This window comes from Ilyonectria robusta, assembly GCF_021365365.1.
Source record: "Ilyonectria robusta strain PMI_751 chromosome Unknown BGZ61scaffold_36, whole genome shotgun sequence".
Classification (NCBI taxonomy): domain Eukaryota; kingdom Fungi; phylum Ascomycota; class Sordariomycetes; order Hypocreales; family Nectriaceae; genus Ilyonectria; species Ilyonectria robusta.
Window position 1 is genome coordinate 261,373 of NW_025764470.1, and position 25,328 is coordinate 286,700.

The window sequence follows — 25,328 nt, forward strand, 5'->3', positions numbered from 1 at the left end:
CAACTCACACCACCATCGTTCAGTAGCCAGTTGCACAGGAGCGAGCACCACCCACCAACACATCACTCTTCCCCCCCTGGTCCCAGGGCCAATCGTAAGCGTCGGCTGCCACGGTCTAAATCGGCTCCGAGCCAAATGGCACAGCCCCGGCCTTGCCCGCTCCCACGTCAACCTCAAAATGGTCCCCGAAGAGGGTGTCTGGTTGCTCCCCATTGGCTAGAGGTCCCCGGGTGGCGTTTTCCTGCCGTCCTTCATCCTGCCACTATACCTGATTGAGGCACTCGTGTCTTGCCCACACTGGAGATCACTGATGTCAATATCAGGGGCCACAGCAGTTTGATGACGGTGGGCATGCTTGTCAACCAACGTCCAAAACCGCTCGCGCTTGGCCCAAACCGGTCAGCTTCCCGCCCCCGTGTCTGGCCTCGCTCTCTGGCCGCTCTCTGGTCGCGCTCTGATCGCTCTCTGGTCGCTCTTCGCCCAGGACCGATATTGCCCAGTGTTTTTCGCCTATTGCGTTTCTGACCCATGTTTCATCTTGGATCCCTCCACAGTTGTCTCCATAATACCATTCCACCATGCCCCTACTAAGTCGAAGCTCTGTAGAACAAAATTGCCCGACCGTTGAGTACCGCCCCAGCGTCCTCTCCACTTCGCGTCGACTCAACTCGGCGGGCGAGCGTGCCGTCGGAAGTTTCAACGAGCTGTGGGGGTGAGTGTTTCCGTGATGGGCAATGTCAAGCGAAAGCTCAGTTCATCATGTGCCCCTGTCCAGCCCTGACGAGCCGCAAAGTCTGTCAACATCTCCATGAAATGCCGGGTCTGTAATGTGCTAACCGGATCGATGAACTACGCTATTCGCCCCTCCATCACAAGAAACCCATCCATTGGTTTTAAAGTGTTGGGTAACGAAAGCTTCCACCATGACCAATTGCCTGTCTGTCTGTCTGTCATATGGCACCCTAGAATGACGTCCATCTGGTTGTTGTGTACGATCAAACTCATTCCCCGAATGCCGGCGTCAAAACTGCCATCGTACCCAATCCAGATTCCAGTTCCAGTACCATTTCCAGTATGTATAATTTAAATCCAGCATCTAAGTGCTTGGTTGGTCGTTCATTTGGTTGGTTGTCTCGCGATAATGGAACTTTGGTTCCTTTGATGACATTCGTCCGGCTTCTGCCGTCCACCAGCATACGTGGCGCCGTGGTGCGCACCGTTTAAGTTGGACGGATCCCATGTCCGCCGTCCGCCATCCGCCCTCCACCGCCGCCGCCGCCGCCATCTGCCGTCTCCGCGCATAGGCCTGGACGTTAAACGGTAAAAGCTGCCTTGCAAAGGTTGAATCTCAAGCCGCGTTCCCGTTGGCGCTCTACCCAAGGTGTTGCACAGAGTTCCTGCATGTGGAGGTTTGGTTGTAATGGTTCGAGCTGTAGCCGCAACAGGCGTAGCGCAAGCTAAGCCTTGTTGACGGGCATTCACTCCGGCAAGCTATGATTGGGTGTCGTCTGGTTGCAGAGCCCCTTGCCTGAGGGGGTCAAAGTTATTAAAAGACAGCGACATGACGGTGGTGCAACCACCCCCCTGGTGGCTCTGCGGTGGCTCTTGGTGTGGCACTCTGGAGGGGGTCAGCAGCCCAAATGCCAAGGAATAGGACCAGATCTCGATGGGAGAAGTGATCAAAGGTGACAGGATGCGATGCCAAATCCATACAAAGCAATATTGCGCCGCCATACCGTCCCGCATCATCTTAGGGCTGGTGCTGGCCATGCCCGCGCCCGGTTGGTGGCGTTGAGGCATGTCGAGATTAGCACGCCAGAGGATTTGATTGCTTGGTCAATTCATTCAATCAGCGGCACCCGCCAGTCTATTGGACGCAATCCCACCGCCACCCTGTATTTTGGTCTCTGGGACGGACTGCGTTTGCGACTTCTCGTATCCCGGCGTTGCATCGCATAGCATCATTGCCCTGGCTCGTCGATGGTTGTGTCGGCTACCTGCCCATTGACAGACGTCATGAGACGGAGGTGAGCATTGCCTACAAGAACTGTGCAATGCTACCTGGGTTCAACACGGTGTAACTGTGATTCCAGACTAGCTAGGGGCAGCACGAGACTCATCATTCTAATCATTTCCGCGGGGTTGCTGTGACAGAGCTAAACTGGTCAATCCTGCAGGGCCGGCATCAAGACGTGGGTTTATCGAAACCCCGAGCGGGGTTGATGAAGATGATCGAGGATCCATCTGTGTCTCGATTTTTGGCGCCCTGGGTGGCTGGTGAAGGAACAAACGTATCGCTGATCAACACTTCCTTCGGCAATGGCGTTTGCTGGGGGAAAGCCGGGCCCGAACCAGGGCCCTGGTTAGCACGCCGTGCCGCTGCCGCTGCCGTTCCGGTCCTCAAGTTGTGCTGCCGACTACTTAGCAAATAACAGCATCGCTGGTACGCTTCGATCACTACTAAATCATGCAAAGCATCGGCAGAAACTCTCGGCATTGAAGTCGATCTCCACCTGCTCGGTTCTCAAGGGCAAGTCAACTCACTCTATCCATTGCACGCTTGAACCTACTTTCATGTCCTATACTTTGGCCAGGGGCAAGATGAAATGACGGCCTCCAGCAAATCAGCCAGCGTTGGGGAACGTTGCACTGCGTCAACCTCGTCATCTCTCCCGGGACAGTTCTGATGCCGGTATCCAATCAAGGCGTGTCCGCACCTGACTCTGACACTGTCCCAGCGGCCCTTGTCATATCGGCGTGCTGTGATTGCCTGCCCTCCGCTACCACGACTTGCCTGCCACGGTTGCCCTGACTGCTGGGTCTCCATACAAGCGGCCGAGACCACGATGGCCATCAATGATCCCAGTCGACGTGGCCTCTGGGGAGGGCGCCATGGAAAAAGTAAAAAGTAAAAAGAGAAGCAAAACCGCCAGATTGGAAAAATGCGCGAATCGAATATTCATACAATCCTTGGTGGTCTTGGGAACGCTTTTCGCATCCACTTCTGGCGGGGCCCATTGGGAAATGATGGAGAAGTGGGTGCACGAAGAAAAAGAAACCTCCGGCTGACCAGTGCGTGCATGTCGTGCGCTCCTTCATCCTCCTACGTAAGGGAAAGTACATACCTACCTGATTAGGGTTGCCTCCTGTACGGCGTATGCCGGTGAGCAACACAGGCAATCCTGGGACGCAACCGGGAGCAGGCAACCAAGCAGGCAGGTGTGATGGTGGCACGGATGTACTGGACTGCAACTTACGTTGGCCGTCGCGGCCACTGACGTCGAACCCGAAGCCCTGGTCACGTTCCGTGCCATCGCATGTGCAACAGGCCTGACATGCGCATGTACCTTTCTAATGGGCTGGGAATTCAGCTTGGAGGGAATTCAGGGTTTGGTTGTTTTCTTTTTCCCTATCTGACACCTTGCCAACGGGTCCGCTGGGGGCCGTTCCCCGATCACCCGGGATCGAATCGATTCCCACAGGCTGGTTCTGTGGCTTGCTGGAAAGCAATCATCAGCCCGACGGCTGCATCGGCCAAGACCGAAGTGTCCCAAGAACGACAGACTGCAGATGGGTGTCCCCGAATGGCACGCTGCCCGCCCAACGGGTCGGGGCCAGGCGACAGCATGCTATTCGCCGACCTGAGACCCATAATCCTTCACTGCAGCCTTCCACTGCAGCCTTTCACCGCAGCGGGCAGGAAACCAGGACGGTGTGCGACCGACCCGTGTCTGCGCCAGGGTGTCGGGGTGTGCTGGCGTGCTGGTGTGCTAGGTGTGGTGTGCACCCCCAACAGACGTGGCACCGAGGTACTCAGCCCTACCAAAGACGCACCAAACCAACGAGCGGGTTGGCCACGCTGGGACAGAATACACGAGCCAGGCATATGCCCTCGGGATTACTCAAGCGCTGACTCTTCCAAGCCAAATCCTTCAATGAGGCCCCTGATATGACATCCCATTGAATGTCATGCACAACCACTCAGTCCTGTCAGAGCCTTGATGCGACAAGCGGGCTTGCCGTCTGACGGGCTAGTCCTTGTTTTGTGGCAGTCGAGAGAGTGCATGGTGCCCGTTATCCCCTGCGCCAGTGTGCGTTGCCGACGGGTACCCATACTGGCGGTAAGCGTCTAACGAGGCAATAGGGGCTGCCATTTCCTCTCAAGACGTGGCGGACTGGACGGTAAGTCTTATCGCGCCCAAGTACCGTCTGCATGGCCCGGCAAATGTTGACCCGCTTACTTTCTAGACGCCGTCGACTGTACCTCTAGACGTCAAATGGGCCATTGGTCTCGCAAGGCCGACTCTGTTGGTCTGAGACGACCCTCATTTACACATGTGCGGCCTTTGGCGAATGCGACCGCACAGACCATTTAGCGGTCGAAGCTTGTTTCCCCGCTAACCCCTACCCCTGCCTTGTGCCGAAAAGGCGCTGGACCCTGAGCTTCATCCCCAAGAAGAAACGTCGGGGATCCATTCCGGCCTCATCTTACCATTACTTCATTGCGTCTCCCGCCAGAGATTGTGCACGTTTCGCAAGTGGGAAAAATTGAGTCAATAAAAAACAAAGGTCGACATGACCACCTGGCGGATCTCATTTCAGGACCTTGGTTCCCAGGAGCGGAATTACCTTCAAGGCGCATCCCGTACCGAGCTCCAATACATAGCTCATAGCAGGTGATCATCCAGATGGAACATCGGCGCTAACGGATTTTCCCAGATTGGCAAGCAGATGGCGCAGCAGAGGGTTGGTGTCATCACGCATGAAGAACTCAAGTGTTTGTGCTCAATCAAACCCGACGGTGCGGAGAGGGCACTGCATTTAGGTTGCGTCAAGCCAGCTCTGCGCAGCGTGACGGATCATGGCACACCAAACCCCAACATCTCCAACAACCAGGCCACCGGATGGCTCATGCCGGCATGCGAGACGGCGTGCCAGGCTGTAGGTACCCTAGAGTGCAGAAGCACAGCCTTCACCGTCTATTTCCAGTGAGGTCCCGACTTCAGTTTGTGTGGAATGGCGGGAAGCCGGCAGCGCTAGGGTGTGGCTGATGACGCTAATAATAAGGTAATACATGATGTGGTAAAGGCTGGCAGTTGGGGAGTGGCAGTCGGTGTGTAGGGCTGAGCACGGATGACCTCCAAGTACCTGGGCGCCATCGGTACATGCAGCGCCCCTGGTGGTACCGCGATCTGGCCAGCCGCTAGAGTACCTGGGGTACGTACCGTCTCTCGGCGTCTGGCTCTGGCGTCCTGCCTCTGTCGCTCGAACCAACCGCTAGGGCTGTGCCTCCTGCCTGTTGCCGCCATCCACAAGCACAGGCACCCTTGGCCAGAAGCCCTTGTCGCCCATCCCGCGTCCCTCCCACCATCACATCCTCTCCCCATCGCCACGCCTGAGCCAGATGCAAAAGCCAGGGGCACTGGACTGACAGAGTCGGAGCGTCGGAGCGCCAGAGCGCCAGAGCGCCAGAGACAGGGCCTGTCAGAGCCAGTTCCGACGTGCCCAGCCCCATGCTGTCACCGCCGCACCGACCTTGCCAGCGTTTCGTGCTCTAACCGCCCAGAGCGGTAATCTGTGCGATGAGATGCGCCTACTTCCATTGTGCCAATGCTCATGAGTTTCCCGCCAGGGAACCGCGCCACCGTATTCACCGTAGCCGCCCACCATTGTCGATTGCCTCTGGTTCGCGAGTCTAATAATGGCGCCAAAGGCAGCCGGCCTCATGGACCTCATCACCATGTCTGCATCAGTGACGGATCGCGGTCGTCTGACTAGAACCACTCAACAGCATTCACTTGATAGAGACCTGACACATTCCTGATTTACCTCCGCCCTCACGGAGCTCTTACCCAACGGGGCTTGCAGGGGCCGCGCTCGTCGCCCTCCGCCTTGAGTCAAACTGAGCCAAACAAGGCACAGAACCCAAAGGCAAAGCAACACGCGAGGCAAGGCAGCGCAAGGCAACGGACAAGGCAAGGCAAAGCAGACGCCATCCCCGCCAAGACGGTGCCGGCTCCGCCAATGGTTCGCCAATATCCCGATGGCTCCCCCCGGAAACCTCGGTCCCCGCGCGTCTCCCTCCGGAAATGCCCATGGCAGCGCATTCCAGCGTCGAGCACCACAGCTACCCCTCGTCAACAGTGAACCTGGGCCGCGTATGGCCTCTGATTGGCCATGGCTGTCGGACACAATCAATAAGGTTACCAAGCTCGCTCGGACTCGCCGATGGGGCCCAGCCATCAATCTGACTGCCCGCCCTTCGGCCGCCTGCCTCCGCTGCTGCCCGAGTTGAATGGCCTGAGCTTCGCCTGGCCTTCTTCTAGAAACAGACTTCAACCACCAGCGTTGGCGTTGGTGCCTCCCTGGAAACTGATAGCAAGCGTGCATCATTGCTACATCACCAGAGACACTGGCCCGGCCGCCGGTCCACCGGAGCGCGAACCACCCAACTAGGGGCTTCAAGGATCAACGCCAGAGAGAGACACCAGGCACGAAGAGGCGCTGGCAATCATACACAGTAGACACACAAAGTCGCCCCTCTTCACCCCACCTCACCTCCTAGCCGAGACACCACGACACCAACAAAATCATCCCGAGGCGCGAAACGAGTTGGGAGAAAAAAAAAATACGCCAACCGTCGAGGTCTTGCGCGGTTAGCTCTCAAGAAATCAGACCACATCTGTCCCGCGCCGCAAGCCCCACGGTGCCTCAAAGTATGACGCTGCTGGCCCCTACATCAGCACTGTAACTTTACCGTCCCGTTCCAACCTGCCACCACATCTCATGCAGTCGTGGGGGGTTTTGGATTCAAAGCAGATACCACAGCATGAGACGCCCCATGGATTAGGGAGATGGAACTCTAATTTCCATCGAGTGACGCTCAGGTTTCTCATGTCTTGTCGAGACGGGATCTCTCCATGACCCCTGCGCGAGCTCAAATTGTCCCGTTCGTCATTACATATCGGAATTCGTGTTACGCCTTCCGAGGGCAAAATACAGCGATCAGAGCTTGGCGCCACTCTCTGGTTGGCTGGGTATAAGCCAGTGGTTCCGCAGCGTGACCATCTCATATCATCACCAACATTCGATGCGCCCCGTCCCGAAGTAAGAAACCTGGGGTTTCGATGATTCGGCAGAACGTATTCGCACATACTTTTGCACTATGCGGTCGCACTCGTCAAAGTTAACTCAGATCACGGCGCCAAAATCCCGTTCGCTATCTCCCGGTTTGGTCTACAAGATGTGATGCAACTTCATGTCAGTCATGTTCAACCAAGACCCCACAGGATACGGGCACTTAATTCCATGTGAAGGCAAGCAATGGCCCCATCCCGGGCCTGTCTCCGAATAAACAGGTTTTGAATGCTCGGGTTTTAGCATAACACACGCACCGCCAAGCATGGGCACGGGCCCGGCAGTCAGGAGTCGTGAGAACGAATGGCGCCAGAGTCGCCATCAATTGTGGCCAGAGCCACACCATGTCAACGCAACCCAGCACGTACGTCCATTCCTATGCCGAAATGACCGGTGACGGTAGGATTGGCTAGTCACTTGCCTGAGCAGGTATCGCCTCCATTTCCATTGTGAAGATTTGATCAGGTATTGTGGAGACGGGAGAATCCTCCACCGAATCTACTGTGAATGAAAATTACTTCCGAGCGTGGAGGCTTGAACAGGTGCACAGCCAAGCCGGGAGAGTGCGGCCCACTGTGCTCACGGTTCGCCTTTTGGTAGGCAAGAAGAGATGATGGGCGGGACCTAAGGCCCACGTCGATCATCCCTCTCTGACCTCGTTTTATGTGTGCGTCTTGCATACTTACCTACCGAATGAGGATGTATGTTGTCTGTTGGAGCGCCGGCTTATTACATGTGATATTACTACCCCCTTCTCAGCAATTGCATGCATTCGACCAACAGGATTGGAATGTGCAAGATCAAGGGGCAACGCAGCCAGGGTACGGGTGTCCGCAAACTGTAATCTCAGATCTTGGGCAGGTGGCTCCGATCCTTTACCTCATTCCTCGACTCACACGTTTCAAGTTTCAATCAAGTTCATAAGGTCACCAAGTTCACCAAGTCGTCTACTACGAAGTGCGGTAAGTAGGATGTCAGACAACAGACAACATATCTGCATCCAATTCCAGATACCCCAACATGCACGAATTGCATCGCGCAAAAGACATGAGCGCCACGGTGACACATCCAACGGCCTCAGGGGTCCGCTCTTGCTCGCCTCGCCTGGAAACGGCTCTGACTGAGTATTGCTCCGTTCATTACTTACCTACCGTGGCTCGCTAGCACCTGTTCGAGAAATGGGGTCATTGGGGTGGTTTCAGGCTCACGATTGGCTAGGAGTCACCGAAAGACCTACTCCACGGCGCAGAAAACCGTCCACCCCCATCCCCATCACCAAAGTCAAACCCCCTTTGCGCTGCATGGCCCGTGTCCCGGCTCGGCGTCTGTCGAAGGCGCTACCTGCTCAAGCCATGAATTGGCCAAGGCTTCTCGTTTGCCCGACGTAGCGGCTGGTCTAGGTGTGCATCACCGGGGACAGCCTTGTAAAAAAGAGGTCTGAAAACGGATACCAGTCAGATGGATCTTGTCCAAAACTCGCTCAAAGTCTAGAACGCTGTGCGTTGGCGTATCACCGTCGTTGCTTGCCGAGAATATGTACTAGGGCTGGGGTTTGGCATCACGGATGCTGCAAAGCCGAAGCCTCGGTGTGTCCCAACGCTTTGGTCCGGGGCTTCGGATGGCACCGCATATCAAATACATGGGCCAGCGTCGCATTTTACGCTCGTAAAGAAGGAATTATGAGATCTGAGTGCCTGTACTATGTATGCGCATCATGGAGCAGTTCCGCGCCATCGACCGCCACAACCACAATGTCGGATGATTGGGGCAACCTACTTTGGGGACTGGATGGGGCGATGTCCCTCGCGGGGAATTGGGCGCACCTGTCGCTCTCGTGCCCTGTAGTCTCAGCACAATGGGGTGATGGAAGATTCGGGCCCGTGTCGTTGCATCTGTGAGCCGTCTGCATGTCTCACTCTAGAGGGGGGTAAAGCATTTGCTACTGTTTGCCAGGACGGCATGAGAAGCACTGCCAGCAAGATCAGACCCTGGTCAGTGGAGGTCACCGGTCAATGCTCTTATCATGGCAAGTCCGTCGGCTTTTACTCTGGCATTCGGCAAGGCGGAGAGGCGGAGAGGCGGCGAGGCGGAGAGACGGCAAAACGGGATCTGTCGGTGTCACAGACCGACTCGAATAACGATATTGCGGTGCGGTTCTGTCGTTTTCCGGGAGTGCCAACAATCCGCTAGAGATCTGGAGATCGGTAGCTCGCGGGTGAGAAGGGCCAATCAATACTCCGACGGGTACAAGAACCGGGTCCTCGATGTGCCCTGCCGCGGGCCGTATCTCACCTAGTGGGCCAAGAAAGCGGGCTGGGACACAAGGGCCGCTGAGAACTCATCACTTACAGTGTCATACGTGGGGATATCCAAGGCGTAGAATGCCTGTCCACAATCCAGGGAACGTCCCTGTGCCCTCTGAGGTCCACAGGAAAGACTTGATATTATGGACGCGGTCCGGGAGTGTCCAGCGAGAGCCCTGAGCATGGGCGTGGGAGCAGCCAGCGAACACCAGGGCCAAGCGGCGTTTCACCTCAATCTGTGCTTGTCGCCAGCATCGCGGGTGACCCGACACAATGGGTGATGTGCGCCATGCCGCTTCTGGGTCCCCTGTCGGCTGCAACGCCAGGGCGGGTGAGGATTTGCGAGGCGCTCGGCTCTGCGCTGGCCCTTGAGCCTTGGCCACGTGTAGGAGTCAATCGGCCAGGGAGATGGTGATTGAGGCTTGTGACCCTTGCAAGTCGTTGAAGAAGAGGCAAAGACAACCGAATGTCACATAGGCCCTTGTAGTTTCGGAAAGTCCAGCTTGGGGGAGGAGAGGCAAAGCTCCAAAGACCGTGGTCGCGACGTTTGGAGGGGTCCTCTGGGGAGCTCTCGAACCCATGCGTGCCATCAATAGCGCGTTCCTTGCCCATGTCAACGATGTCACCGACACCAGTTGAACAAAAGTGTGACAGCCTCGGGCGGCCATGCATCCGAGATTATTGCTGCAACTTGACGTTTTCTTGGGCCTGGTGGTCTGGTGTCCCGCCAAACCCGACCTCCTAGAAGAGCCTCTCTGCACAAGTCAAGATCCCAAGACAGCTGCCCTCCCCGGTCAGTCCGCCACCCCTCCCGCCGCCATCGTTGCCTCTCTAGGCATCTGCCGATGTGTTGCCATTGCCAGATTCATCGTCGAGACCAATGTCGCACACTGTCGTTCCCACCTTGAAAGAGGGTGGTGGCCCATCAGCGAGCCATGGGTCTCGAGCGATCCCTGCATGGGCTCGAAACTTTCCTTTAGAGGATATGTTTTCTTAGTCCGTGTCCGTGTCCGTGTTCTCGTCTGTCTGGCTGTAGGCCCTGAATCTGTCAGTGCCTATGGTGGTTCGGTGCTCACATTCTCCTCCTCAAGATTCTCCACAGCTAGGCTTTCTTGCTCTTTCAAGTCTGCCCGTCCGCGACGGAATGACGCACGGGGGGTCCTGGGTGAGTCCTACGGACATGGGTGGCTCACGGTTTCCAGCAGTAGCCTTAATCCCTGACGAGCGTCGACTGGGGGCGGCCGATCGGCCTGTTTCCGCAGCCTGCAGTATTTCACCCACCATGTGTGAGGAAACGCACCAGGTGGACTCGACTTCGCGCCAGAGTCAAATGATTATCGCCCGGCGAGATCGGCACGGTGAAGGATTCCTGCCGCCGCAGGGGGCCGGCTTTCAATAAACTGAACCTACATGAGCGGCGATGTTACTTCGTTCCAGGCGGGACGGGATAGGATGGTACTGTACATGGTACTCGGCAAAGCACCATCGAGACCGCCGCAGATTGGCTTCGAGAGGGCATGGGCCGGACCATGAGAAGGCTACGAAACCTTGCCTCACCTTGCCTCGTCTTGCCTCGTCTTGGGTGTTTCTTGCGGGGTTGTTGCTGTGCGATGCTGGGATGGAGGGGCTGGATTGGAGGTTATCTCCGTATTGCCTTGGTGCTCGACCTAAGAGCGGACTCTGACGTGGCGGCCCGCATCGAATGCGCCGGCCGCGTCCCGTTTCCATTCACGGTCGAGACTCTGAAGACTGTCGATGCAGTGGCTCGTCACTGGGCGGTTGAGCCTCTCTCTGGGCTCTCTTGGACTAGCGGTTTGCCTTTTAGGCGACGGCAAGCTCCCGTGGACTGCTCGAACGAGAGACATGGAGTCTTTGGGGGCGGCATCTCCCACCTTCCTGCAGAAAGCCAGCCAGCCAAAAACACAACTCATGCCGAATTTGGCTTCATGGCTGGCCTCGAATGTACTCTACCGTCCGCTTGAGCACGGCATTGGATATTGGCCCGCACCCCCCCATCGCATCGGTCCCCGGCCCCGGTCCCCGGTCCCTTGGCCCCCAAGCCACCGCTTCTGGGAAGCACCTTGCTTGTCGTTGGTCTCCTCTTTGGTCTCCTCTTTAGTCTCCGCTCCCCAGGATGTCGAAAATCGAAGAGCTGTGGCCAATGACATGGCTCCCATCCCCCCGTCCTGGCGCGTGACCCGAGGACGGGGACTGGAGACGACACTTTCACGATCTGCGAGCTCGCCTAACTGCGGAAGTCTTTCCGCCAAGAACACCCACCTCCCGCTTAGGGTGCGGCTCTGAGCCCGCCAGCGCCAGACAGGTCCACGATTCTTGCGACTCCGTGTCAGAACCACACTGACCAGGCCCAAGGCAGACAGGAAACCGTTGCAGAAGCCGTCGATTTCACTGTGGACACTCTCTCTGCCTCGCCTGCATTCACCTCCACCCGGGTGGAACGGGACCACGGTCTGCAAGAGTGAAGATCTCTATCTCTCAAGACATGACATATTATTCCGCGAAGGGGAATTCGTGAATATTTACGGGGAATTGGCAGCTTGGCGGAAAGGTGCATGCTTGGCATGATGTGATATGACATGGTATTGCTGAATGGGGATATCGCCTCGCCTGCGCGGCAGAAGTGAGTGTCCGTGTTCATGATTACTTGTGAGACGTCATGGCAGCCTTGTGTACTTTGTAAGCTGGTGGTGATTTAGTGATGTGAGTTTATAGCTAGGTAGTCTAGGGTAGGCCCGTCACCAAGGGAGGCTTTGCTTGCACCAGCAGCCTGTAGTCACGTACACCGGCTTCACGACCCGATATATGCTTTCTCGACGCATTTTATTGTCATGGTTAGGCTTTGCAGTCCCTATTATTTTGCAACTCTATGCGTTTGTGCTACTGGCCTTATACTTTGTATGTGTGTGTGGCAAATCTAAACGTTTGCAATCTCACTTCTCCATCCCCATCCGCCAACAGCGTCGGCACTCAACCTCTTCATACCATATGCCTCACATATCTTAATTACCACGTCTCTCACTGCCCTCACCTCAGCCACGCTCGCTCCTCCATTTAGTGCACCTCTCAAATGACCCTTGAGCTGAGGATTCACCTAGAGACGGATAAGTGATGTGTAAATCAGAGCAGTTGAGAGACAAGAGTCACTCACATCTTGCGGGATGAGACTCGCAATCAGCACAAAGGAAGTCTCCACCGGAGTCAAGACGTCGGTGTTGCTGAGTATATATCCGTACACCAGTCTAGCCATCAGCCCAAGGTCCTCTGACCCGGATCGGTCCATCTGCCCCATGACCCTCCTTGAAATTTTCCCATAGAGCTTGTCGAAGAAGGTTTGTCCACGCTGCAAGACCTGCGGTGCTGGTGTTTCGTAGATGTCACAGGATCTTGACGATTGGGTCTCACTTCCCGGTGCATCGAGAAGATCCTCTGGAGTTGCGGTTTTCAGTGCTAGCAGGGCGTTGATAGTCTGTGGTTATGTCAGACGTACTCCGACCAGGGTGCTTTTCGGCGCGCTGTCAATACCTTTGGCATGCCACCAACAGCGGAAGCCTTGACAAGAGCCTCACGTATCCGTCTTGACACATTGAGTTGGTTTTCTCGTCGGGCCGGAGATGCCGCTCCGTCGAGACCCTCCTCAATGGCGTGCGTGTATACTTTAGGAAGCTCGTCCGGTCGGTTCAGGATGGACAGAGTCGTGGCAGTAATGAAATACCAAGTGTTGCGAGGGAGATCCGGCTGTTTGCGGATGGCTGCGAGTAGTGCCGGTGTAAGGATGGGCGCCGCGGACGCCATCATGTTTGAGATGTCTGGTTCAACTTTTTTTGACTTACAAGCTCAGCCACTGATGATGTGGAGAGAATGAGCGCACAGTATGAGGCTCAGAACCAGGGGCATTTATGATAGAGAGATCTAAAAAGGGCACAGCTCTGCCAACGGGCTTTATTCTTTCATTCCATGAGAATCCGACAATCTGACAGCGCTGACATTCAACGCAATTCCTATCCTCGGCTTCAGGGTAGGCAGCCGGGATCAATTGGATGGCTCCAGATTCTGATGACACCCGGCAAAACATCGGCAATGGGCAAATGGCTGCTGACACGCGGCTAAAACAACCTACTTTAAGTAGTGAACAGATAAGCGTCACGTGCCCCAAATCGGACCCATGCGCGGCGTCATCGCCAATGGTGTGGCCACTCCATTAACGTGGCATCAAGCGACAACGACGACAACCATATCTTTGCCTTGCATCTACAAACGGGCGGCTGCGGATTCAACAATGGGGATGCGGGTGTGATTGGTTCTATTCCGTGCACCTTAGAATTTCCCAGTCTCATCAAACCCGATGCCAAAGATGCGGCTGGGCTGGTACGCTGGGGTAGGTTGCTTTCCAATCGCGAGAGCTCATAGCTCATAGCTTCGTGGAGCTGCGGCTTGGAGTTCTGGACATGAGGCTGACTTTCTCCACGCAGGCCTCGACGGCCCTTGCGGGCACCGTCGTGCTCTCCGCCTTCTATCAGCGAGCCAACTTTTACTCGGCCATGGTCTATCTCGCCCAGAGCAACTTTTGTCTGTTGGTAGGTGTCCCGCGCTTCCGGATTCCGAGATTCCCCCCCTCACGATCACATGCTCACCCAACGACCCTATCCAGGTCTTGGTCAACTTTTCATTGCTACTCTATAGCAGCTTCGTCTACGGCCTTACGCGACTCTTCTTCGGCCCACTACGCGCGGTCGAGGTCGAGCAACTTACCGAGCGTGCCTGGTTTGCGATAACCGAGACATGTCTGGCCATGACTATTTTCAGAGAGGAAATTGGCGCCTGGTTTCTGGTAATGTTCGCCGCGCTGGTCACAGGCAAGGTCTGGGGATGGATTGGCGACGGCCGTGTCGAAGTCCTTGAACAGCAACCCCCTGCGAACCCCCGGCTGTTCCACCTTCGGCTGAGCGTCTCCCTCTCCCTCAGCTTCATTTACGACATTTATATTCTTCGATACACGATCAACACGGTCATCCAACAGGCGCGACCCAATATGATGGTTATGTTCCTGTTCGAGTTCGCCGTCTTGGCGACGTGTTCGTGGCGGACCGGGGCACGATACGCTCTATCACTTACAGAGCAGAACATACAGGAGTCCCAGAAGCGCACGCGGCTGGCCGAGCGGAGAAGAGAGGTCAGAGAGGAGCGGGAGACTATTATCAGACGTCGCCAGGACGCTGAAGCAGCAGGCGAACCGGTCCCGGACAACCAGGAACCACTACCGAACGAGGATGATATCGATGAGATGGACATTGAGGTGCCTGGATGGTCTGCCAAGGGCGAATGGGTTCTGTGGCTAGACCTCTTGAGTGGTAAGTTGACGATTGCCCCTGTCGCGCTTCTATGGCTAACAGTAAAAGACATGATTAAGCTAGGCATATATGTCGCCTTCTTCTTCATGCTCCTCACGTTCTACGGTCTACCAATCCACATCATGAGGGACTTGTTCATGACGTCTCGCGACTTTGTTAAGCGACTGGGAGCCTTGCTCCGATACCGCAAAGCCATTCAGGAGATGAATCGGTATCCCGATGCTACCGAGCAGGAGCTCTCCCGAGAGGATACGTGCATCATCTGTCGTGAAGAGATGCGACCCTGGGACCCAGAGAACAACCCCGGTGCAATTGACCGAATCCGCCCAAAGAAGCTGCCATGTGGGCATATCTTGCACCTTGGCTGCCTCAAGAGCTGGCTCGAACGTCAACAAGTCTGTCCCACCTGCCGTAGTCCCGTCACCGGTGGTGATACGGCTCGGCCCGCAACGCAACGTGCTGCTGGTCTCCGGATAGATATTGGAGGAGCACGCCCTGCAGGCCAACCGCAGCCTCCCGCAAATGGAGGAGACGCTGCTGCTCAAGGCCAGCAGGATGGAGCTGGAGCGAATCCCCAACGACCCGGCGGACCCAGGATATTCAACCTGGGACCTATTCGATTTGGGTTCGGAGCCAACAACCAGCAGGTCCAGGAACTCGCCCAGCAGTTTGGCATGCCACGGGGTGTTCCTAACCAGGGAGGAGTTCAACCTGCAGCACCCGTCGCGACTCCTACTGATCCCCTGCAGACCGGGATTCCAGTTCCCACTCAGCCGCTGACTGGAGATAACCTCCAGAACATCGGGGCTCTACTCCAGCAGGTCGACCAGATGATCCAACGTGAAGTGCAGGCAATTCAAAACACGCAACTGGAACTGCAAACCATCCAACTACTGAACGCGGAGCTGCATCGCCTCCGCCAGCGCCAACAGCTGCAGGACCAAGTACAGAACGGCCAGACGCAGCCTGCAATGTCTCCCAGTCTCCACATGCCTCAACTTCCGGTCATGCCCCAACTTCCTACTCAATTCCCCCATACGCCTCAACATTACCACTATCCGGCGGCACCTCAGCCTGCGTTAACCCAGCCCGCCGGCTTCCCCGCATTCTCGGCTGTTCCTCCACGGATTCAGAGTCCTCTCATGGCACGTCACGGAGCCTCCAGCACCGCCACTCCTATTCCAGCGGGAAGTGCTGAGCTTCCTGACGGTGTTGTCATACCTCCTGGTTGGTCTCTGTTGCCACTGCAGAGACTGGACGGCTCCTCGAGTTCGACACAGCCCTCACCCCAAGCAGGACCCCAGACTACGAATGGAGAGGGCTCTAGCATTGTTCAGCCCACACCCATGACACTTGTACAGCCCCTACCTATGACGCATGTTCAGCCCACACCTATGACGATGCAACACCTTCCAACTGATAGTCGAAGCAACGAAGTTCAACAGGCTGAGGCGGGTTCACAAGTGGCCCCGACTGAAGAACAGCCGGCCGCTCGTTCGGCCTCGGCTGCCCGGTTCACGCGAACGGCTGAGCCCCCTACTGTAGTGGCACCCAGCCCGAGGATGCCCAATTGGGGAGGATCGGCTCAGCTCTTTAGTGGCACCTCTCGACTGGATCAGGGAGAGCCTGCATCTCAGACTGAGACACTCGCTGAAGCACCCGTCGACCGTACTACCACCAACCAGCCAACTTTTCAGTTGGCTTCAGAAACAGAAGCCCAGGCGGTGGTGTCACAGCCGGACGGGTTGGGCGAGTCGAGCGAGTCGAGCGAGTCAAGCGACCAAGATGATTCACCCGATGAGCCCCTATCAAAGGGCAAGGGCAGGGCTGTAACAGTTGAGGATGCTGATGACGAAGACGACGATGAAGACGAAGACGAGGGTGAAGGTGTTAGTGAAAAGGAGAGGATCTAGCTAATACGTCTCCGACGGAGATGGATGAGCGTCTGTATTTCCCCCCCTTCAGCTTTTGGCTTCCGCCTCACCGCCCTCTTTTGCTCTCCTCCCCCTCCGTGTAGCGTATTGGCTTGGGCAGTCTGATATTCCCGGCCCTTGAGCGAAATCGAGACGTGTTTTGTGAGGCAATGGCATGAAAACAACGGCGTTTGAAGGAGTTTTGACTTTTCTTTCTTCGATTTTAGTGGTGTCGGTCGCTAGTATAGGTACGACAATAGCAGAAAGAAACACATTCATTGATGTGTCAGGAACTTGGATTATTGAATTGTGACATTATGTTCTGGATTGGATTGTGCGCATCGGTTGCACTGCAGTTTTCTGGCCATGGTAGAGAAACAAGCGACAAATTTATTATTCATTTGCGCAACCCCTTTTTCTACCACCTCATGCCTTAAACCCCTTCAATGACAGATGCACAACCATCCTTCCACTTTTTGATGACCCCATGGCTCGGATTGTACAAACGAAGAACGAAGGCGGCCGCAGCAACAGACAGAACCTGCCGCAATGGGAGTTGATAGAAAAGTGATGACATATAGTGGCAAAGCAATGGTGCGAAGAACAAGAGCGAGTAATAAGACAGGATAAAACAAGACAGTGACGGATGTAAGAACACATAGAAGAGACAAGGGGTAAGAGCATCGCCTGCTTTCAATAACCGCAGAATGAGGAGACGCTCGCTCACACATGCATGAAACGTCGAAACATGTCCGTCCATCCCAACAGCACTCTCACCCCACTTCTCCTCCCTCAATGGCCTGTCCCATTTGCCCCATATCAACCATCCAAATGGGCAAGGGGAAATGAAATAATCGAAAGGGAAAGGTGATACAAAGGGGAAAAACACTCGCACGCCTTGCTGTGACACCCGCATCTGGCAATGCCTCACATGACCGCCATGTTCCATGAGACACACATGTCCGTTGTCCCGAGCCGATAAACATTAATCATTCCCCCCTCCTCCTCCGTCCGAATTCGTCAAAAGGATCGGACATCAGCGTTAGCACGTCAACTTTGAGCTTGAATCACTTAGCAACTGCTTCTCCTATGTGTCGAGCACATCCCTTTCCTCCTCTGTGGGCAGCAGCGGGGTCTGTCGCACCGGAATCGCGTCGTCCCTGTCCCATGTCGCCCCGGGGCCGGAGAAGCTGGGCAAGGGGATCGACGACGATTTCGGAGTTGTAGTGGGATCGAAGTTGTCACTGCTCATGCTGCGCAAGATGCTCGTTGTCACCTCACCTTTTACCGGTTGGGGACTGAGCACTCCAGAGGTGGACTGCGCAACATGGGTAGACGACTTCACATCCTTAGACCCGAAGGGTAGCGGGCGCGATGGGATTTCGCGACTCACGCCCGTAGTAGATTCACCCTCCCGACCCTCTTGGCCCTCCCCATCCCCGCTGCTCCCAAGCCTCTGCAGCAGCGCATCAGACTGCTTCTTGGCAAGCTTCTGCAGCTGTTCCATTGGATCCTTATGACGGAGTATCATGTCAGTCAACTCGCAAATACAGTCCTCGGGGCCCCATCGCCTCCCATGCACACATACCCACTCAGACTGCGCGGGCACTCCCTCCGCCTCAGGAAGCTGCCGTGGTTCATCACCTTCAACCACCTCTGTATCACCACCCGACCAGAACGAGGGCCGACGGATCGGAGCAGGAGTGACAGGCAAGCTGGGCCGCTCCGCCTCAGTGGGGAAGTCCGTTAGCTTCAGGCCGCGGAAACGAAAAGTGCCTCCGTCACCCGCTCCGAAGCTTCTAACGCCCCCGAGACGCCCTGTTGAGCCTTGACTTTTCCCACGACGTGGCCCCTGGAGACCTTCGACGTAGCGCTCAATCTCTGGCACTTCATCCCACGCATTGACACGCGTGAAGGAAGTCCAAGGATCCAATGGAGCAGACTTGAGGGTTGGAGTCGTTGGGGTCGTCGGCTCGCTCTTGGCGTCGGTTGTTATCGACCCTATGACTGAGGACTCTTCCAGAGGCTCACCCCAAGCTGGGGCCTCCTCAGAAGGCGGCGGCTCTGGCGGTTCCCCGACCCAGGTTCTGGTCGGCGGGGGTCGATTTCGTTCCCAAGGAAATATTTCAGAAGGCGCTTGTGATGGAGGAGCCGGAGGCTCTTTTGGAACCTCGTACCACATGTTCCTAGGAGGGCTAGGGTACCGCACTGGGGGAACGAACGGAGTCGTATCCTCGGACATCTCGTAATGGGTCGAAGGGAAGTCGATGGCTTCGGGCTTCGAATCAGTAGGAGGAGGTTGCCTGTAGGATAGAGTTAGCAAAAACTTGTACCGCGCAATAGTTGTGCGAGACTTGTGAGCTTACCTTTGAGCATCCCAGCTGTGCATCGGGATAACGGCTGGCTTAGGTTTGTGCTTCTCAGGCGGCGCTCCTCCTTCATCATGTGTATGATGATGATCGTGATGCTGGTCGTGATGATGATCGTGATGCTGGTCGTGATGTTGATCGCGATGTTGATCGTGATGTTGATCGTGATGTTGATCGTGAGGCACCTGTTGCTCTGACCGAGCCTCAGCCTGGGTCCCTGAAGCATGGCTCACAGACTCGCTATGGGGAACAAAATGCGAAGCAGGGAAGGTCGAATCAGAGCCTGATGTCCCGGCCTGGTTACCATCATCATGGTGTGGTTCATAATGATGACCATGTTGCTCACGTTGATCATGGCCGTGTTCAAGCTCATGCTCGTGCTCATGGTAATGATACCCAGGTTGATCATGACTTGGGGATGTGGGACGAACGCCTGGTTGAGGCGCTGGGTCGGTATGACCCTGGACACGATGCTCACCAGTACCTGGCTGCGCAGGGGCAGGCTGAGGGTGGAATTCTCCCTTGGTGAAGTACTGCACGTATTCAGAGGGAGGAGGGTATTGTTCAGGAGCGGATTCCTATGGCAAAATTAGCAGCCGTGGACGGCCAGGAATTCCAACTTTCGGAGGCTTACCTCGACTCTGAAGTGCCGATCGTAGACAGCCCACCACCGCCCGACCATCTCGTCAAAGGGGCCACTGCCATGAGGCGCCTCGCGGCCAGTAAACCAGGGCTTATTGGAGCCAATGAAGTGAACCATGTTGATGCCGGACTGGAAGTGCCGGTAGGCGGGCACGTACTGGTAGTGGGCGGATGGAGTGACGTTGTAAGTGAAGCTCAAGCGGTGGTAATGGTTACCAAAGTGCATGTTGATGAGGCCCTGGTCGGCGCCGTCAAAGGAGATGCCCCTCTCAGCCATGGCCATCATGGCGTAGTAGTCGCCCATGTTGGGGGTGAGGACCATGACTCCCGTGTTGAAAAGGTCGGGCCATCCAATGTCGGGTGCAGCTGCAAAATTTTGGGCAATGGCGAAGAGCTCATCGGGGGCTCGGTAAGCGACAACATCAGCGTCGATGTAGACAATTTTAGAGAACTCTGTGAGCTTCCAGAGGTTGATTTTGGTGAAGGCGGAGTGCAGGTCGGCGCGATCCATAAGATACAAGTTGGCCGGGCGGTCATTGCGAATACGCGGCACGGGGAAGATGTAATCATACACGGTCTAGAGGCCGAGCGGAGCAATTGGTCAGCTACTTGCTGTAGAGCGACGCTGAGGCGAGTTTGAAAGCTGAACCTTACCCTCAGTTGGGTTATCGACTCTGCAGAGACAGAGTCGAGCGTGACCAGGACGGCCAGCTTGATGCTGGTGCCGGCATCGCGTAGGGAATGTGCAAGGACGAGCGCGCCTGAGGAGGAGAAGGAGGAGTTAGCAATGAGGCCTGGTCAAGGCCAATTGAACGGACTAGACGAACCTGGAAGATAGGAGTCGCTAAGAAGAAGCTATTCGCAAAAGCGCACACGTTAGCACGTTGTGTTTCGGGTACGCGAGGTGACGAGGGCTGAGTCTCGTGGTCAGACGAACCGTCGCATAGACATGTTCCCCGCCGGGTGCGGCCATGACTGCGCTCCGCTGAAGCTGTGAGACGAACTCGGAGCTTTGGGCCCAGGTCGTCTACAGGCTGAAAGACAGGTCAGCAACCCATGAGGCAGGGGAAGCTTGCGGGGTGGAAAAAGTTGGAGGAGAAGAGAAAGGTTGGCAGGCTATTTCCCCGAGCGTGGGAGAGCAGAGTGGAGGGTCCAGGCCGCCGATGTCGTCGTGCGTCTTGTTTTTTGGGGGGCTTGATTGGGAGAAGATGACTGGAGGAAAGAGAGGACGAAGAGAATGAGGAGGGAGGCGACGCAAGGCCAGGGTGGGTTAGATGCGACGTGACGTGACGTGACGGCGGGTTGGGCAGTTGGGGAGGGGAAGGACAGAGGACAGAGGATGGACGATGGACGATGCAGCGAGCGAGTTGGTGATGTGATGATCCGACAGAGGGTAGAGCCGCTGCAGATGCGCTTCGGACTAGCTATGTACGTCCACCAACCGGTAGATCCAGTGCATGTACCACCTGGTTATAACACCTGGACACGCTCGGAGGGGCGCGGGCTATAGTGGGGGCTTTGGCTGCAACGCTCTGGATCCCCGACTAGGGCACTCGACGGAACCCATTTTAGGAAAGGCAGGGGTGGTGCAGCCAGGGAATTAGTGGACCGGGCGCCTCCCTCCCCCGCCACCAGGCCCCGAACGTCAACCGGCTCTCCCTGTAATTTAGCAGGCGCCGCAGGGAGCTATCTTAGCTATGGAGCTGCGCGGCCGAGCCCAAGGGACAGGGACGGTGGATCGATCGGCGGGGGGGGGTTTGTGCTGTGAAGCTTTTGCTAGCTTGTCGTACAAGACCGCCACCATTCTCACGGCCGGGAGCTCCTTTGATGGGTGGTCCTGAGGAGGAGGGAGAGGAGACGAGAGGAGACGAGAGTGACACAAAGAAATAGGGGAAGCCCCGTTGAATGTCCCGTACGACGTATCTGTGTCTGCATGTCTGCAAGTTTCCAACAGGTCGCATTCGGGGGAACGTCAGGCGACCTAGGTACCTAGGCTAGCTGCGGGAGTCCGCGTTGGGGAAGCACTGCAGTTGCACCCCCCCATAATAATAACCCATTCCACAGTGACGCAACAGAACGCGAACCAACCACCAAGCCCAATGCTGCTGTGGCTTTGGGCTCTTGCAGCGCCGTTTCTACCCTGTACTTCGTACTCCTCCATCGGTGCTCCCTGGCCTAGCCCGCTGTCGGTGCTGCGTGCAGTGGCGGCGGGGCGTTGAAGCCCGACGGCCGCTGGCCTACCAATTTACAGGGAACAATTCGCACGGGCAAGCCACCGTTACAGCTTCGTCTGCCATTCCTTGAACATCATATCATCGACATGGCAATCATGACAATGAACAGTTGCCTCACGCCAAACGGTAATTTCATCAAGTCCCGGTACGAAGTAGCACTGTCATCCGTACATAGATACCTGGCGAAATGCAATGAATGTACCGCTGCACAAACCCATCCTGCAGAGCGCATCCTGCATCGTCGCCCGATGGTGTTCTGATCGTACTGGCTGCCCTCCCTGGCTCGCTGCGTCCGAGGCCCCATCGCAATGCATCCCTGGACCACAACCACAACTACAACCACAATCCGACGCCGACGCCGCAAATACGACGACGCGCGACCCTCGCGTACCAGCACCTCACCAATCCATTCCAGGGTTTGCTTGTTCAATCGAGAACCGCAAGATCCTTGCCTGCCCATGTACCCGCGTACCCGTCTGCCCGTGTGTAGGTACTGACCAACGCGCACTTTGCAAAAGTCTCATCCCCTGCCCTGCCATGTCTCAACAAACATCTTGTTCATGACGCCCCAACCATCTTGGCCCAAGAGTTAAGCTCTGCAGCCCGAACCTCATGGTCATGGCATCCGCAGCTCTCGCCTCGAGCAGGTCGTCCATGCCATTCATTTACTACACGGGCGGGGGCCATGGTTTAGCCCTGTTTGGAAAATATCCCCGGTCGTAGTCGCATAAGTAACCGGACCTGCCGGCATCGCCATTCTCGCGTGGATAATTGTCAACGCCATCCACGCTTCTGTCGCTCATCAACCCTCTTCTTTGATTGCTGGCTTGATGCACCCGAGACATCTTAGAAGAATCCAAGATATCGAGAACCTCTAAAGGAAGGAATCCGAATCGCCATTCCAGTACACACTTCCACCATCTGTCATTCAACCCAGCATTTCCCCCGCTTCCCCACATCCCGCCGTGCATATCATGCCTCCACGACTCTCCGCTCATGCATGTTGTGGAATCCTCCCTCGTAGCACCAAAACGGCCTCAGCTGTCGATTTTGACCTCCTGTGCCGTAGTAATTCGACTACCAATGTGCCATTGATGTTCCGCTGCAGCCCATCACCAGCCTCAAAACCACAGACCCTGCGACCCCTGCAAGTCGCCTTGGTGTAATTGAACTCACACGCCTCGCGGTTTCTGAGTCCTAGAGGCAAAATTATGAATGGATCACATTTTACACGCGCCGACGCGTATTCATCGCATTTTCTGATTGCGCGGGTTAAGCATGTACATGTCTTACTTAGTCTCTTGCGTTTCTTTTACATCCTCAACTCCCACGCGAAGGCGTGGACGGAGCCAGCCACATCATCTCGAGTGGTCATGTAATTAGCCTCTTGAAGCCACATGTGGGAGGGCTACCCGGCGAGCATTGTCTCGGCCATTTTATATTAGATCTGTAACGCAGCGGTTCCATATGTCGTACAATGCCAGCAAGACGAGGCAGGCGAGAATTCAAGGGTCCTCCCCCTTTTCTTATCCTCAATTCTTGCCCCCCTCGATGGTTCACTCCAGCCACTTGGGTCTTGCAAAAATGCTTCTCCCTTCTGACACGTAGCCCTATCGATTTTTGAAATTTGTACGACTTGCTCTGCCGCCGGCCTTACAGGTCCTTCTTCAAAGCGTGCTCCGGCTTGTGGGTCGTTTCGTAGTCGATGTGGACGTAGGCCCGCTCAACGTCTGGTAAATCCTCCAACTTGATCTGCAGAGCCTCGGCAATATCGTGACTCTCCTGCAGCGTTTGCGCGGGGTCCATGACAATGTCGACCTCGGCGATGAGCCGTGGACCCGAATGGTAGACCCGGACCGTGTCGATACCCTGGATGGCGTCCGAGTGGGTAATGCAGACGTACGTGATGAGTTGCTGGGTCTCCACGGATGCGGTAACTCCGACGAGGAGCAGGAACTCAGCAATAGCCGTGCGTAGCCAGACGGTCGAAATGGTGACGGAAAGGATGATGGCTCCCATGGGGTCGATCCACCACTTCAGCTTGGCACCACCGACGGACGTCAGGATACCGAAACCATTGATGAAGAGATCGTTACGGTGGTCCTGCCAGAGGATATTGACCTGGCTATACTTGTCCTTGATGGCCCAGCAGTAGAGAAAGAGGGAGAACTTGGTGGCAAACGCGGCGCAAACAGAAATCACAGAAGGAAGATGGAACTTCTTAGCACCATCGGCCTGGGCCAGCTCTTGGCAAGCAAAGGCAATGATGATGAGCGACACGGCGATCATAAGAAAGCAGAAGATGATGTTACCCACCGTCTCGAGGCGGGCCTTGCCGGCGGGGAAGCGACGTGGGTCGACACGATGGATGGCACGGTTAGACATGATGAGGGTGATGTTGCTAAGGGGGTCGAAAATGGAGTCGGCCATGGTGGTGAAGAGCGACAGGGAACCCGAGGAGATGGCAGCGTATAGCTGGAGAGCGGCGAGGAAAATGTTGGCGATCAAGGAGCCGTAGACGGCGATGCGGAACTTCAGCTGGTCGTCGCCGGCTTCCTGGCGGGCTTCGTCGCGGTGCTCTTCGACCGACTTTAGCATGCGCTCTATAGTCTCATTCTGATGCTTGTAAAAGCCCCGGACACGGCGAACAGAGGACTTGGGGCCAGGCCCGAGGCTGCGCTTGGCAACGGCGGCGCCATCACGCTTGCGAGAAGTGTTGGCCTTGATCTGATCGAGGTCCGAGTCTGTCTTGTAGGAGAGAGAGAGACCGTATGGGTCGTTGTCTAGGCCGGCGGCGATGCCCGGGAGGCGTCGGCGACCGGCTGTGAGCTGGCTCTCGACATCGGTGACGTGGGAGAGGTTGCGGACAATGGTGTCGTTATCATCAGCGGCCACTGGCTCTACGGCTGTGCTGGAGCCGTGGCGGGAGGGCGAGGGCTGACGACTGTGGTTGCGGCTGTTGGCGCGACTGCTGGCCCGGTCGATGGGCTGCAGGTGAATGGCATGGGGATGATGAGTAATGGTGTTGTGGCCGTCGGGCGTCATGACGGATAGGCAGTGATGGGAGTAAGGAATTTGAGACGCAGAAGGTGTGCGAGATGGACAGGTCTGAAAGTAGCCGAGCGGAGGACATACACAATGGCCAGGACAATGCGAATGATAGCAGATGACGTGTGAGACTTCCCCGCCAGCGATGGAGATACCTAGACCGACACAATCCGGTGCAAGCAGCAATTGGCGTGGGAGGAACAGCAAACAACCTTCTTTGAACCTCAATGGGCCGGGCCACAAGAAAGAAGGTGATTAGCAATCCGTCTCCCCCATCCTTGGATGCCACCACACGCGATGGGATACCGAAGTG

The 25,328-nt window shown here is 56.1% G+C and overlaps 7 protein-coding genes across 7 annotated transcripts; 4 read left to right on the forward strand and 3 right to left on the reverse strand.

Annotated features, from left to right (window-relative positions):
- Positions 1-2,676: 2,676 nt before the first annotated feature.
- On the forward strand, positions 2,677-3,953 carry BGZ61DRAFT_563826 (uncharacterized protein; the record flags this gene model as incomplete). The annotated part of the gene is made up of 3 exons (XM_046255877.1): positions 2,677-3,072; positions 3,138-3,219; positions 3,329-3,953. Exons 1-3 carry the CDS (start codon positions 2,943-2,945, stop codon positions 3,951-3,953), a joined length of 837 nt encoding a protein of 278 aa, XP_046096261.1. The 5' UTR covers positions 2,677-2,942.
- Positions 3,954-7,792: 3,839 nt separating this feature from the next.
- On the forward strand, positions 7,793-8,062 carry BGZ61DRAFT_463951 (uncharacterized protein; the record flags this gene model as incomplete). Its single annotated transcript, XM_046247452.1, has 1 exon — positions 7,793-8,062. Exon 1 carries the CDS (start codon positions 7,801-7,803, stop codon positions 8,059-8,061), a length of 261 nt encoding a protein of 86 aa, XP_046096262.1. The 5' UTR covers positions 7,793-7,800.
- A 2,227-nt stretch (positions 8,063-10,289) lies between these two features.
- Positions 10,290-10,685, forward strand: BGZ61DRAFT_463954 (uncharacterized protein). The gene has a single exon (XM_046247453.1). The coding sequence runs from the start codon at positions 10,398-10,400 to the stop codon at positions 10,659-10,661; it is 264 nt and encodes an 87-aa protein (XP_046096263.1). The 5' UTR covers positions 10,290-10,397; the 3' UTR covers positions 10,662-10,685.
- A 1,580-nt stretch (positions 10,686-12,265) lies between these two features.
- On the reverse strand, positions 12,266-13,510 carry BGZ61DRAFT_463957 (AhpD-like protein). The gene is made up of 3 exons (XM_046247454.1): positions 12,984-13,510; positions 12,610-12,927; positions 12,266-12,552 (listed from the first exon to the last, which is right to left on the reverse strand). Exons 1-3 carry the CDS (start codon positions 13,254-13,256, stop codon positions 12,376-12,378), a joined length of 768 nt encoding a protein of 255 aa, XP_046096264.1. The 5' UTR covers positions 13,257-13,510; the 3' UTR covers positions 12,266-12,375.
- A 186-nt stretch (positions 13,511-13,696) lies between these two features.
- Positions 13,697-16,746, forward strand: BGZ61DRAFT_149689 (uncharacterized protein). The gene is made up of 4 exons (XM_046237357.1): positions 13,697-13,836; positions 13,931-14,035; positions 14,110-14,809; positions 14,858-16,746. Exons 1-4 carry the CDS (start codon positions 13,804-13,806, stop codon positions 16,720-16,722), a joined length of 2,703 nt encoding a protein of 900 aa, XP_046096265.1. The 5' UTR covers positions 13,697-13,803; the 3' UTR covers positions 16,723-16,746.
- A 1,063-nt stretch (positions 16,747-17,809) lies between these two features.
- On the reverse strand, positions 17,810-19,189 carry BGZ61DRAFT_432738 (uncharacterized protein; the record flags this gene model as incomplete). The annotated part of the gene is made up of 4 exons (XM_046243890.1): positions 19,089-19,189; positions 18,538-19,025; positions 18,311-18,510; positions 17,810-18,235 (listed from the first exon to the last, which is right to left on the reverse strand). The coding sequence occupies exons 1-4, from the start codon at positions 19,109-19,111 to the stop codon at positions 17,810-17,812; spliced, it is 1,137 nt and encodes a 378-aa protein (XP_046096266.1). The 5' UTR covers positions 19,112-19,189.
- A 4,431-nt stretch (positions 19,190-23,620) lies between these two features.
- On the reverse strand, positions 23,621-25,012 carry BGZ61DRAFT_369029 (uncharacterized protein; the record flags this gene model as incomplete). Its single annotated transcript, XM_046241930.1, has 1 exon — positions 23,621-25,012. One exon carries the CDS (start codon positions 25,010-25,012, stop codon positions 23,621-23,623), a length of 1,392 nt encoding a protein of 463 aa, XP_046096267.1.
- Positions 25,013-25,328: the final 316 nt, after the last annotated feature.